A 14,931-nucleotide genomic window follows, 5' to 3' on the forward strand; every position below is an offset into this window, starting at 1 on the left:
CATGTTAACAAATGGTTCGGTTAAATATGGAAATGTAAATCATGATTGTTGAACACTTGTATACTAATCTAAGAGTGAATTAGATATACTTTAGAAGTGAATCAACAAACTTGCAAAAGGTTGGCTTGAAAAAGAAGCTTGAACCAAATGTTGCTTATGCATATGTGGCTTGATCACTTTGATGCTTGAATTCTCTTGAAGCTCTTCTCTTTTTGCATTGATACATGTTGTCTTCATCAAAATTCTTTTTGGATTGAAGCTTGCTTCTACAGTATTAGTGACTCTGTTTACAGAATGTTGGACTGATTGTTCTGCACATCATCCACCTCATTTTATTCTTCCATAAAATAAACCAAATTGACGGAGGTTTCAAATCCTCGCCAAATAAACCAAAAAATAAAAATAAAATAAAAACTTTTATTAATAAGATGTTAGATGAGGTTCCGATTACCACAAAATAAACTCTCCAAAATATTTTGGAGGTTTAAAATTCTCGTAGTACAAGCTCTCCGACTAATATTGCGGTTAGTGAATATCTCCGTTTATAAATTATGAGTATTGTATTTTCGAGAGTTTTTAAAACTCTCATAAAATCTATTTTGGATGTCAAAACACCCGCAAAATGATTTTAAAACCGGGTCTTTCAGGCACGTTTTGCATAGTGTATCCAAATTAAAAAGGAAAGTTCAAGGTAAATAGTTTGAATGAATTGCATTGAATACAAGAGGAGTTTAAATTGTTAAAACTAATAATGAATGACATATAAGAAAGATTCTAACGATGTACAAATGTGGGGTTGTTGAGTTGATTCTCCATTATCCTCTTAAACATCAGTGTTTTCATGTCTGTCCATTAATTTGTACTTGTACTTTTGGCATCTTCCCAAAATCGATATTAACACTTCAACAAGTGAAAGCTAGTTAAACCCAAAAGTCTCATTACAATTCTACTCTATTAAGCAAAGTTGGATAAGTCCCTACCCTACACCTTCCATCAACCACATAGAAACAACCTATTAAAGACCAAAATCACAGCCATTTCTTAAAACACAACCTCAATATTTCTCTCTTGTTATTCTTGTTCCATCATGGAATTCAGATCAAAGTCATGCAGAGATGAAGAGAAGGTGGCACCAAAAAGCATGCAAGATCTGAGGTGTTACAGTGCCAACTACGTTTATAATCCAAACCAAACATGTAACAAGGAGATGAAAATGAAGAGAGGAAAAAGCACTTCAAGAAGTTGGAGATTCGATGATGCTGAATTGCAGAGGAAAAAGAGAATTGCTGGTTACAAATTATATGGTGCTGAAGGGAAAATGAAAGGGTCTTTAAGAAAAAGCTTCAAGTGGATCAAAAACACTTACTCTCAAGCTATCTATGGATGGTGGTGAAATAGTTATTTTTGCGTTTTCTGTTTTATATATATTTGCTTTCATGTATTACATGTAACTTCATCATTTAAAGCCTTTATCAAGTGGTTTCATTGATAATATCTATTATCTAAGTCAAAAACTTGAATAAATGCTACACTGCTTTTACTTTATCATTTCTAGATTCAAACAAGAGAAATAAGAAAGAAAATGGTGGCTAAGGATAACTTGCTACCCCTCTCCTTTCATGTTGAATCCTAATGCATTTGAATGATTAAATTTTTAATCACTCTGCTATTCAATAAACTAAACCAATATATATATATATATATATATATATATGACCAACCCATTGCACGTCTTTACCTCCAAATATATATATATAGCTAGGACCTTTCGGTTTCTCTTGCATAAAAAGAACAACACACATAACCCTAACGAAGAGTCCTAACCACATATCATCCTCAATATGAAGATGATATGTGTACAGGGCTCTCATTTGATACTTTTCAGAATGAAAGACCGAAATCATTTTCACTTATTTTTCACAAATTTGGTACGTCAAACATCAGTACTCTTTTTACATTAATGTTATTGTTGTTGCCGTCGTTGTTATTGTTATTGTTTGTTGTTGTTGTTGAGACCTGAAACTCTAGAGGTTAAATATTGTTGTTGTTTAAGCTGGATATTGATATTATATGTTTTTTGATTTTGTTGAGATAAGTACGTTATAGATTTATTGAGACTGATGTTATATGTTTGTTGTTTATGTTGATATAGTTTTGTTGAGAGATTATTATTTTAGTTGTTGTTTAATGTTAGTTGTTGTTTATATTGAGATTGAATGTATTTTTTCTGTTATTTAGTGTTGTTTTTGGTTGTTGATGTTATTGTTGTTGTTGTTTAGTTTTTCTATTTCGCAAAGTTAGAAAAATCTATATGTTATTGTTTAGTTGTTGATATTGAGTTTGATATGGAGATTATGTTTTTATGATTAAGCATACTGCTTTAATATTTTATTTTATGAATATTTTATGGGTATTGTGTTATTTATTTAATTTTACATTAAATATACATTTTATAGATTATTCATATAATTAGTCCATAAAATAGTTAAATAACGGTTGTCTTCCCTTTTATGGGGTCGGCCACTCCATTTTTTTTTAGGAATTATCATTTATCTTAGAAAATATTTGAAATAGACCATCACTCCTAGATTGTAATTTACACTTTCTTTGTAAGAGAAACTAACCCAAACTTAGTCTCTGAGTTTAAAAACCATTTTCTTGTTGCCCTTATTTGCATAGTTAGTCTATGTTCCATTTTTCTTTTTAGTTTATAATTTAACTTGCTCTTGTAATTTCTTTACAAAGTCAATCTTAACTTTCCATCATTATGCTTTAAGAGAGAAGTGTTAGATAATGACAATAAATCAAGAGATGTTAATGGTTTAAAATAATACATAACTTTAAAAGGTGAATATTATGTAGTATTATGATCAACCCTATTTTATTAGAGCATCATTGACTCCCATGAATTTGGTCATGAATTGTATTAGGACATTATTGACTCTTTTAGTACATGAAATATCATAGGACCTCATAAACTTTAGATTATTTCATTTAAGTCTTGGTGTTCCATATCCTCATCCCAAACACTTAGCTTGAGACTTGTACATGCTTCATATGGTGTCTTTCTCATTAGATTCTTTGTTGGACATTTGTTAATGGTATGCATTGCAGTTGAGGTTGCTTCATTTTTCTAACCTTGAGTGTGCTTCTTACTAGGGTGGCAAAATGGATTAGACCCGTTTGACTCGTCATTTTTTACTGATCGAGCTGAGATTTTCGGCTTGATGCCTTAAGATGGTTCGCCCCATCTAGTCCACTTTAAAAATGGGGCGAGGGCGGGGCGTATTTTGCTTGCAGGCTTTTTTGTTTAAAAAAATATATTTTGAACATTGAGTTGACCAATTAACTAATTTTTTCTCTCTATTGGTAAAAAATTGAACATCTCTCTTCTAATAAAAATATAATCTTATTCCATCATTCCAAAAATATTTCTATTTCATATTTCTATTTCATGTTGTTTCATTTGTCTTCATGCATATCCCTCCACTCCACCATTGTTCTATTCCATTATCCAAGTCATCAATTCTATTTTGTTCTTCCTCTCCAGAGACACATGTTTAAGGTAACGAGACCAGCATTTTCTAGTTCTACAATAATATGTCTCATATTGTAGAATTCTATCTCAATTGTTTAATGTATTGGAATCAATTTTATAAGAATTTCAATGTGTATGATGCTAAGATGAATGGAAATCATCATGGTGTAGTTTTTATGGTGACTCTTAACTATATGTAGTTATTGTCGTTCTATGTAGTTTCTTCTTTATATTGGTGTTATGGTATGAGATCTTATTTTCGGTATACATGGTTAAAAAGTGTTGCAATCTTTTAGTGATTTTGTTTTTTTATATAGGAGGGACCTAGAGGACACTCGTGGAAATATATTGACTAGTTAAGTTCAATCCATAGTCTTATGAAAGAGAGGATGATTACAATGAAAAATACTAAATCAATGTACATGTGTGTTTAAGTCATCCAATTAATACTCAAAACATCTTACATATGTACAAGCTTTAAGTATACATTTAAACAAAGATAAAATATAATTTATTTGTGTATAAAATATAGCATTTGTAAATAAAATTTATTTATGTTTTTGCTAGCATCCATTAACATAAATCACTCTTCAATTTTGTTAATTGCTAGCTCAATTTTCTTATTTTCATTTTTTGGTGTTATAGTTATGCTATTTTCTTTAAGAAGAATATGACATTTATATTAAAAGTTGTTAAAAAATATCTTTTGTAGTCTATTTAGAATTCCTCCCGGTTAGAGTATGCCTAAGTACCTTCCTAACTCATTTTTAACATGAGAAGTACAAACTTTAAACTTTATTGCTATTTGAATTTCGCTCTACGATACTTTATTGTAACACTTTAGTCAAGCGCAAGTAATTGTCTAGCATTAAAATACATGCTTTTTTAACTCAACCATTAAAATACATACTTAGTAATGTATAAATTGTACTAATATTTTACTCAACCATTACATTATATTTGTATTTTACAAACTATTCTATTAAAAGTACGCGTGTCAAACTTTAAGCTTGATGTCAACAGTTAATCCCAGATGTTAATCCAACACGTAATTTTAAATGGATTTTTTGCAGACATTTTTAAAACATCATAAAAATTCTTCATCCAAAAATTGAATTATAGGTTCATATTTTTGTTAGTTTCATGAAAAACAAAACTTGTAAGTATTCATTTAAGAATTACTCATGAGAAGTGAAGTGATACCGGTTCACATCTTTGAGTACAAAATCTTTAATTCCCCGCCCCATAATAGAGTGTTGCAAGGAATGCATGTCATTCTTTCGAATCAGTACATACAGTTTTTCCACATGAATGTAAATATAAAAAATTGAAATATAATATATATATCCTCTAAAAAAGAGGCTAAAAAAAGCACGAGGCACAAGTAATAATTAGAAAAATAAAAGAGGAATGATTTGTGGAACCAATACAAGTAAAATGTAAACTGTATTAACAGAAGAAACCTTTTAATGGGTAAAGCTTTGTCAGGAAATCGACCCCTTAAGCATCTTTTTTATATACTTGTAGGGTCAATTCCCAACTTGTTGTAGCTTTCCTCAATAAAATGAACGACAGACAACAATCCACTCAATAAAAAGTAAAAGACTTTTTAGAATTTTACCACCAAGTAACGTGATCGAGTGTCGGCTGCTAATACTGTACCTTCTCGTCATTGAAATTCATGCTCTCAATACCTCGGAGAGTTGACTCAAAATTCTTTATGTTTGATGTGTTTCTGCTGGATGTTCCTTTGAGCTCCGTTGATGTGATAGGTGAATTTCTTTGAGCACCAGAGGTTTTAAGGAGTGATCCAGGACTACCATCCCTTGCAAGAGGAAGAGAGGGTTCAATTTCACTTCCAACAACTGCATCTCGACTGTTGGAAACAGCGCCTACTCGTCTTGTGGATCCACTTGGTCGGAAGAAATTAGAACTAGACAACTACATAAAACCATACACAAAATGTCAAAAATAACATGAAAACTAGCTGCAGTATAATGATTTGTGTATTGTGCCAAGCAGGCAATGTCATAAATGACTAAAATCATTACTATCCCCTCTAACAAATGCATACTCCTCATTAACCCAAAAGTACAAGCACGTTCAGTTTCTTTTTGCCGGAAAACAGGAACCATAGAGTATATTCCTAGCACAAAATGCTTAGATGTAGAAAATCTGAAGCAGAGTTGTGTTACTTTTCTAAAACAAAGATGGCATCAGAAGAATATTTGCATTAATTGCTTATCTTTTGCTTCAATTGTGCACACACAGACAAATGTAACAGCCAATACTTTATAATTCTAGTTATGACTAGAAGAATCGAAGCAAAAAATTATAGCTTCATAATTTCTTTTCCGTCCTGGAAAATGGGAAATGACTTTCATTTTCTTAAACAAGAAAGGTAGTATGAAAGAAATAAATGAATATAATGTGAATACATATAACATAGTCTTTCAGCTTTCTGCAAGAAACTCGGTCATGGTCATAAGCAGTCCTATCTATAAATGAATATACTGACCATAGCATCTTTAGATGCAGTTGAGTCACTTGGAACCGGGGCTTTTTGTCTAAATAAGTTTACATCATTTGCAATAGGTCCAGAGTTTCTTCTACGAGCAGGATCTGATGAAGACCAACCAGCATGTCTACCCTCTTCCCCACCTAAGCAGAAATTTCCGCATAAAAATGAAAAGACCGAGATAAATGACAACATAAAAGAACACAAAATCTACATAGAATATCTAATAGATTGTTGAGTTGATAAAGTAAGAAACCATATTTAAATAATAGACCAGGTTCGTGAAAGTAAAATGAAATAAAACTATACCTGTCGGTCTATCAGTAGCACTCACAACAGCTGGTGGTATGCCAGAACTTGGCCCAGCACCAGAACCCTACATTATATCATTTTCCGTAAGACAAACAAAAACCTAAACAACAGAACAATTAACAAACCTAAACAATAGAACAATTAACGCAACCAGATAGCACACCATGACTTACAATGGCACGTGAAGGAGGAGTGGCAATTTGAGATTGCTGATACTTCAAGATGGTCCAATCAAAGACATAATCAAACTGGAACCCTGGAGCAACAAAAGAACACCGGACAACATATAAGTGACATTAAAATGTAAAACATGACCACACCGTCTAGGTATCAAAGACCTTACTAATTTCAAAGTAAAATATAAATAGGAAAACAAAGAGACTTAAACCTTCACGAATGAAAAGGTCACGAAAAAGCCTTTTCAAATATGCATAATCTGGTTTATCATCAAACCGCAATGACCGACAGTAATGGAAGTACGAAGCAAATTCTGAGGGATAGCCACGGCATAAGGACTAACAAAAAAAAGCAAGCCACATTTTATTAGGATAAATAAAAAATAGTATGTACCAAAATAATACTTATAATACAGCTTTACCTCAATAGAAGTAGAAACTTTCTTCTCACTGATTTTTTCGTACTTCTGTTTCTTAGTACCTGCTTTCAATCCCTGCCATGGAAGACTGTAGAAATACCATGTATAAATAATTAAATTAAAATCAGTTGATAAAGACGATACAACAACATAATGGCAAGGATAATTACCTTCCTCTCAAAAAGTACATAAGAACATATCCAAGTGATTCTAAGTCATCCCTACGGCTTTGCTCTGAAAAATAATGATCAGACATGTCCAATGTTCAGAAAGCAATAGATGCAAAGCCAAGTGAGTTGGATGAAGATCTCATTGAGAACATACCAATTCCAAGATGTGTATTCATACTAGCATATCTAGCAGTTCCTGTCAAATTCTTATTCTCTCTGAAAAGGAGTATAAGCAACTAAAATTCAGAGAAAAACCACAAATAAACTGATTACTAAGAACTACAATACAATAAGCAAGTAGCATTTAAATAAATATATTGAAAGTTATTATAAAGTGATTGAATAAAATAACAAATTAAGTAAAATAAAATAAAGATGAAATAAACAATCAACACAACATCTAAGCCTTTTCAATTAGGTAAGATAGACTCCATGAATCAATTGACACCATAAAGTCCTATCACATAATAGGTCCAAAAAAAGATCCTCTAAATCTCTCTTAATGGCTTGTCCTACAGTTTTCTTTCGCCTCCCTCTACCTCTAGTTATAAGACTATCTTCCAGCTGTTCAACCCTTCTTACCAGCAATTCTACATGCTTTCTACACACACATACAGATTACCTAAGACCTTGCCATTTTCTCTAAAATGGAGAATGCCTTAAATTTCTTTCTGATGATTGTAACAGTCTTTAGAGAGAAGTTACGTAATATACAATAATACAAGTAGTTTAGCATTAACAACAGCTTGTTGTACACGAGGAAGTAGAAACTAGCACCCGCTATTGCGACAAAAAAAATCTAGATTTGATTATTGTCTGTCCAGACCTATCAATTCTCATAACTTATTACAATGGTGGGTACATTAAATTCTTCCAGCAATTCTCTGTTACACATCCACATTTGGTAGTGAATAAAAATATCAATAGTATTCTAAACCTCAAAGCTCTAGAGCAAAATAGATTACTTTGGCATCTTCTAACAATGCAAACAAGAAAATCACTTCTGCATAAAATACAAAACCAGAGGCCAATGTTGTTAAATAGCCACTATAGCGGGCCATACCACTATATTGTAGCTGAATTTGGACAAATCACTTTTGTTCCACGATACGCCATTTAGTACAAATGATGTCAAATAGCCGCTATAGTGGCACTATATCACTATTGCATAGTGGAATTTTAACAAACTGCTATTTTCCGCTATCCGCAATTGACAACAATGTCAGAAGCACAACCTAATGCTGCCACCCGATCTTAAAGCTAATACTCTTCTATTAGAAACCAATCCAAGTGAATAGTCAGGTCAGGGCCATGCAACAAATAATACTTTGCATTTTCAGATATATTGCATTTGCCATTATCAGTTTACTGTAGTTCTAATTTCCTTTAGTAAAAATTCGTTTCGACAGTGCCATTACAGATAAATTCAGAAAAGCTAAGTAAAAATGACAGAAAATACCTGTAAGGAATATGCTGATGGGTAGAGGTGTCTCTGTATTTTTTAGCGAGACCAAAGTCAATGGCATAAACCTACAAATGAAGTAAATTTGAAAAGGATAAATCCAATCCAAAAGATGACAGAAAGGGAGAGAGAAAAAAAAAAGGAATTGAAAAAGCGAGAACTTAAAATAATACTTGATTAGCACGCCTCCCCAAACCCATCAGGAAGTTGTCTGGCTTGATGTCCCTATGTAAAAATGATTTGGAATGAATATATTCAACACGATTTATCTGCAAATTGTTCAAGATTTCCCTATAATAAGAATCAAGTGAAAGAAAACTAAGAAATTTACTAAGAAATAAAGGAAATCCTACCATCTGATCAGCAAGCATGAGTACAGTTTTAAGGGACAATTTGCGACTACAAAAACTGAATAAATCTTCGAGACTAGGTCCTAGTAAATCCATCACAAGAACATTGTACTCTCCTTCAACGCCAAACCATCTCACATTTGGGATACCAGCTGCCAAATACAGATAGACAACCAAAAACATTTAAAATGAGTAATATGAAGTCTAATATGGTAAACATTGACAATGGAAAGATAGAAATTCAGTAAGATAGGAGATTACTTCCTCCTTGAAGTACTTTATACAACTTTGATTCATACAACAATTGAGGATGCTTGGTTTTGACATTTTCCTGAATCCAAAAGCAATGAGAAAGAGAGAAATATCAATTAAACACATCCATAATCCTCAACAATCAGAATTATTCTTCAATAAGTCAATTATCATCAATGTCACGATAAATCATAATATGCGTAAATAGCCAAGCCAAAGGCCTCTTTAAAGTTGTGAACAGCGCACGCCTAGTATCACCTCTGGCTAAATTAATTCCTCAACAAAAGTTCAAACAAAAACGCATTTGTTCTGCCAGCATGGACATAAAATAAACTCACTTTAAGTGTGTTCATATTACAAGGAGAGAGAAATAATTAAGATAAAATCGGAAATCGAATAGAATACATTTACTTCGAATATAAGTGTCCAATGTCAAATTAAGATGTCTAAAAAACATTTCTTTTGTTCTAGAAACTCCACCACACATCCCTTAAAGCACACCTTCATTATTTCAATTGTGTAAACTCATTAAAATTGAACAATATAGGACACTAGTAATAGTATACAACTTTTCCAACAAAAGATGACAAACAGTAAAATCACACCTTAATGAGCTAAAATAACTCTCACCACCAAACAATTAAATTGTGCTTTGGAAATTACACAAATGAAAATTAAAGTCAAAATTTTCCAAATTAAAGTATGAATATATCAATACTCACAAGCTTGATTGCAACCTCTTCATTTGTCTGAATATTAGTACCTGAATTTTGCAAAAAGAACACAAATTCAAAGTTAAATAGAAAACATAAACTATAGATAATTCGTACAGCAACAAAAAAAAATCACAGATAAGAAGATTGAAGGAAACACATCATACCGAGATAGATCTCGCCGAAGGATCCGCTGCCAATCTTGCGGCCAAGACGGAATTTGTTCCCAATACGAGGCTCCATTCGATCGGGTCAAAACCCTAGATGCGAGAATAAAACCCTAGAAATTGGGAAATTGAGAATCGGAAATTGAAAATGGATGGAGTTGGAAGTCGGTGTAGCTGAAGAGAATTGGAAGGGGAAAGGGAATGGGATAGAGACGGGAATGAAGAAAAGTTGAAGGACAAAAATGGAAGAAAAAAAGTTTCTCTCTCTGAAATGAAGGTGATTATTAGGGTAGAGAGAGAGAGGGATCGTGATGATGCCTCTCCTCCCCTCACGCTTTCACATCCAAACGTATTTTCTTTTCTTACTTTTGGCTCAAGTCAGCAACTACATTAAACGACGTAGCTTCGATTTTGTACTACTAGACTAAATAGTGAAATTTACTTGTGCTCTCTACTACTTGTTAATTGATACCAATAAGTTATCCAAAAGAATTCTTAATGTAATTCAGAAGATAAATTAGTTCTTTCATTTGGGGTGATAATGAAGAAAGTCGAAAAAATTATATGATAGATTGGAATAGAGTTACTCTTTCGAAATATATGATAGGGTTGAGTTTGAGAAATTTGAAGTAAACGATGTTTGTCTTATGAAATTAAGATGGGCTTTGAAGATAGGGGAGCAGAGTCTTTTGACTCAAGTTTTTAATAGGAAATATGGTCGATGTGGCAATATAAATGAGGAAGTTATGTTGAGTCCAATTGATTCGGCTTTTTGGAAGTCTATTGTGAGTTTGTGATCAAAATTTCAAGATTACAAATTTTGAGGGGTTGGAAATGGTGCAAATATCCTTTTTGGAGATGCTAAGTGGTTGGATAGCACCTGAAGATTATGTGATGTCAACACTAATGAGGGCGAGTGGAATTTAGATTTGATTCGTAATGTGTTTCAAAACAATGTTGTTCAACGCAGTATTGTTATACTTCCTCCTAGTATGGAGAATGACATTGATGATTGTCTTTGGCCAGGAGATAGATGGGGAGGATTTAATGTTGCAGTAACATATCATTTATTAGCAGAACATCACTTAAATGAAAATGTTTCAAATTGGATGAGGATTTGGAACTTGGATGTTATGGAGCGAGTGAGAGCTTTCATGTGGCAAGTTTCACACTATAGGATTCTTACTAATTAGCGGATGGTTAAGTCGCATTTGCAAGAACCTTATTGCATTCATTGTGTCCAATTTGAGGAAACAACAACGCACATCCTTAGAGATTGTCCACTAGCTATAGAGATTTGGACTCATTTGGTGAATATTGATCACCGTGGAAGATTCTTCATTGAAACAATGCAACAATGGATTGAGTTTAATTTAACTCAAGAAATTGGTCAAAATGGAGATATATTTGGGCTACTACATGTTATTAGATTTGGCAGTGGCAGAATAAACGAGTTCATGATGGAAATTATAAAAGTATGTAGAAACCTTGGAGTTTTATCCTCGACCAAGTTAAATGGTATCATAACTCAAAAGGCATGCGAAGAATGGGACCGAGCACTTCTAAATAAATAATTAATGTAAGTTGGTTTTCTCCTGTGCATGAGTTGATGTGTTTAAATATTGATTGTGCTACTAAGATGGATAGACAAGTTGTAATTTGTGGTGGTGTTATTCGTGATAGAAATGGCATGTGGATTGTTGGATTTACTCGTTATTTGGGTCATACCTTGACATATATGGCAGAATCATGGAGTTTTTGTAAAGATGTGTGCTTAGCTAGAAAAATTGAAGTCGTTGATTTGGAAGTTCAGCTAGATTCGATGGTGGTTGTTCAGAGTATGACTACTAATAATATTTGTAGTGTTAAAAGGGTGGAGTCTTGTGAAGAAGATCAAAGAGTTATTAGAGCTGGATTGGAATGTTCAATTGTCCGCATATTTTGGAAAGGAAATAGATGTGCAGATTTCTTAATTAACATGGGATGTACACGTAATTATGATACTCAGGTGATACATTAGTTTTCTCTTTAAGCTGCGAAGGTTCTTATTGATGATCTTAGGGGTGTTTCTTTACCCCATTTAGTTCTTCTTTAGTTTTTTTTCTTAGACTTTGGCTCATTGTATTTAAAAAAATTATTGATTGAATTATTTATATATATAAAATGACATTTATATTTAAAAAAAATTACACAGAAAATAAAATTAAAAAAAAAAGATTAAGTTTTAAACTACAAATTATTTTACAATATATCAAATGTTTTTTTTTGTTATTTAGAATCGGCAACAAATAAAGCAACTTTTAGGTTTTATTAATTATAATTTACAAAATTAAAAAAAATAAAAATAGTTGTGAGAGGATTCAAACATGCGACCCCAATAGAGTTAGAACAAAATGCATATGTATGTATGTGATTATGATTATGCTGACAAAATGGCACAAAGGATAGAAATAACGAAGATTTGAATCATCACTATAAAACACTCGGCTAATATCAACAAGATGGAAACACCAACTGGAGAATCTGCTAGGGATGAAAATAAAATCATCTAGATCCGAATCAAATATGGTTGGGGAAGACATGGATAACATGCTCCCAATCAATCATGACAAACTCCGCGGGGGGAAGAGAGCACTGCTGAAGGATGAACAACCAAACATGCCGAGGACAGAGAAGGATTTGCTGAGGATCCAAACAAGTCAACAATGTAGGGAATTTTAATTAAACACCATGTCAAATGGGAGACAATCTTGCAGGGGACATAAAAATCAATACTTCTCAGAAACAATCACTGCCGGGAAAGAGGGAACTTCTATCAGAAGATGAACTCCGTTGGGGAATACAAGAGATAAAACTTTGAATGGGGATTTGAGCAAATTGTTGGGGATGCTGTGACTTGTTGGAACAATAATCAAAGATCATCACCGTCCTCAATAATCCTCAAATTCTTCTTGGAAATTGTGAAATAAACCAATTCCAAGGTAAAGATAACAGAATCTGACTCACACAGGGGAGAAGTTATCGCGGTTATGCAACACAAGCAAATGCAAACGGGGATCTGGAGACCAAATAAAGGTTTCGGGATATCCAGGGTCCAATCATCAAATCACAAACTAGGGGATGCAAAACATGAACACCTCAGCTGGGGAAGATGAATTTGCAAAGGGGACCAACCATCAGCTCAACCAGGGATAATAAGTTGATTGGGGAGCAACTTATTAGCCATGCTGGGAACGAACGACGAACTGTTGGGGGAAAAGTTACCAAACCAACTGCTTGGGGAAGACAACAAATGCTTCACAGTTCAAGACTTACCTGTTCTTAGATTGATGTTGACATTCCTTACTGAAATTGATTATTCTTAAAGTGCATATTTTTATTATTTTAATAGAAATAATTATTCATTGATTTATTTCAAAATTAACATCATAAAAAATCAATTTTATATAACAGAAACAAAGAAGAATAGAAATAATTGGATAAAAGCTCAACTTTATTTAATAGAATAGTAGTTCACAAATGGCGAGACTTCATGGATATTTACAAAATTTAAGAAATGGTAATTTACATGGAAAAGGGCTACATTGAATAAAATGATCACTACTCTCCCTACCAACTTTGAAATATGTTGTGCTCTTGTCTTAGGTTGAGAATGACGAATCCGAACCAAATGACTATTCAAAACTGCTTCAAAGATTAGGAACAACCGGATATAGTTACTTGCCATAGTCCCTATTTTTTTCCCCTAGATTGCCCCAAGGTGGGTGTAGCGATAAATTCATGACCATCAAGCTATGGATAAGCTGGACGTCAATTAAACCAGAGTCGTCGCCGCGCTTTTATTGTTTTCAAGGGAAAAGAGAAAAGTACGAAAAAAACCCAAAAATAAGAAGTTTTCAAATCAAAACTAATAAAATGCCAGAGATTATAGGTAAGGGGGTTGGTTACACAGAGGGAAGGTGTTAGCACCCAAAGTGTCCTAGGTACTCCTAGGGAGCCCTTTCTTGTGTGCATATGTGTTTTTGTACAAATAATATTTGCAATAAATAGAGTGTGAGGATGGGAAAAGAATTCATTAATTATATTTTTTTTTTTTTGACAAGACCTTCAGACTTGTGCCTACTGTTCGCTGTGAATTTTGGCGAACAACCTCTGGTTTACCAAAACTTGTAGAATTGGGTTACTTGCAGGATCAACCACACAAATCCTAGGACATGTGCAGATCTAAATGACTTTGAAGATATCTAGAACAACTTTCATATCTTTCATTTTTGTTCTCCAAATATTTTATGTCGAAAGATGTTGATTAAAACGTTTAAACAGACGTAAATTTGATAAGATAAGATGAATGGCAGGAAATAACTAACGAAATATAAAGTGTCGAAAAGAAAGTGCAGAAAGATAATTAACTGGAAAACGTAAAAGGAATTTGTAAAGAACTTTAAACTTTATAAAATAAACTTTGAAGAATTGGTGTTTGTTTACACATACATGTTCCAAATATGACTCTTTTCTCTCACACGGGTACTTTGAGTATTTTCAGGAATTTTGTACAAGTAAATTTTCACCCCTTTTTTCGATAACAACTACCTTATTTATATACAAATAACATAACTGTTACTAACGACCAAATCCTAAAACTGTGACAAATGGCTTTCTTCTTTTCGCTATATGCTTCCACGCGTCTTCTGCCAAATGTCACAACTCTTCTGAATTTGAATATTTACACTTTACGTCGAAATGACATCTCTCTCTAGACTTTGTCGAGTTGTCGAAATACTACAACATCCTCCATGTCTGCCAAAGGCGCCTTTCCATCTGCAGATATCTTGTCAAAATGTCGAAGCTTCAATT

General features: G+C 33.0%; 2 protein-coding genes across 2 annotated transcripts; one reads left to right on the plus strand and one right to left on the minus strand.

Annotated features, from left to right (window-relative positions):
* The first annotated feature begins 1,087 nt into the window (after nt 1-1,087).
* On the plus strand, nt 1,088-1,393 carry LOC127082548 (uncharacterized). Its single transcript, XM_051022783.1, has one exon. The coding sequence runs from the start codon at nt 1,088-1,090 to the stop codon at nt 1,391-1,393; it is 306 nt and encodes a 101-aa protein (XP_050878740.1).
* A 3,536-nt stretch (nt 1,394-4,929) lies between these two features.
* Nucleotides 4,930-10,446, minus strand: LOC127087339 (casein kinase 1-like protein 2). Its single transcript, XM_051028225.1, has 14 exons — nt 10,078-10,446; nt 9,920-9,960; nt 9,207-9,276; nt 8,949-9,097; nt 8,769-8,864; nt 8,593-8,663; nt 7,288-7,349; nt 7,134-7,197; nt 6,967-7,051; nt 6,757-6,883; nt 6,542-6,624; nt 6,366-6,432; nt 6,057-6,199; nt 4,930-5,479 (listed from the first exon to the last, which is right to left on the minus strand). The coding sequence occupies exons 1-14, from the start codon at nt 10,151-10,153 to the stop codon at nt 5,189-5,191; spliced, it is 1,425 nt and encodes a 474-aa protein (XP_050884182.1). The 5' UTR covers nt 10,154-10,446; the 3' UTR covers nt 4,930-5,188.
* Nucleotides 10,447-14,931: the final 4,485 nt, after the last annotated feature.

Source organism: Lathyrus oleraceus, chromosome 5, assembly GCF_024323335.1.
Source record: "Lathyrus oleraceus cultivar Zhongwan6 chromosome 5, CAAS_Psat_ZW6_1.0, whole genome shotgun sequence".
Lineage (NCBI taxonomy): Eukaryota > Viridiplantae > Streptophyta > Magnoliopsida > Fabales > Fabaceae > Lathyrus > Lathyrus oleraceus.

What these genes read in the sequence shown, in the direction of transcription:
- LOC127082548 (XM_051022783.1), top strand. Translation starts at nt 1,088, where the DNA reads ATGGAATTCAGATCAAAGTCATGCAGAGATGAAGAGAAGGTGGCACCA.
- LOC127087339 (XM_051028225.1), bottom strand. Translation starts at nt 10,153, where the DNA reads ATGGAGCCTCGTATTGGGAACAAATTCCGTCTTGGCCGCAAGATTGGC. An exon ending in TAAAGTACTTCAAGGAGGAA is followed by an intron (nt 9,098 to 9,206) that starts GTAATCTCCTAT and finishes TGTATTTGGCAG; the next exon opens with CTGGTATCCCAAATGTGAGA. An exon ending in AAGTTTCTACTTCTATTGAG is followed by an intron (nt 6,884 to 6,966) that starts GTAAAGCTGTAT and finishes TTTTTTTGTTAG; the next exon opens with TCCTTATGCCGTGGCTATCC.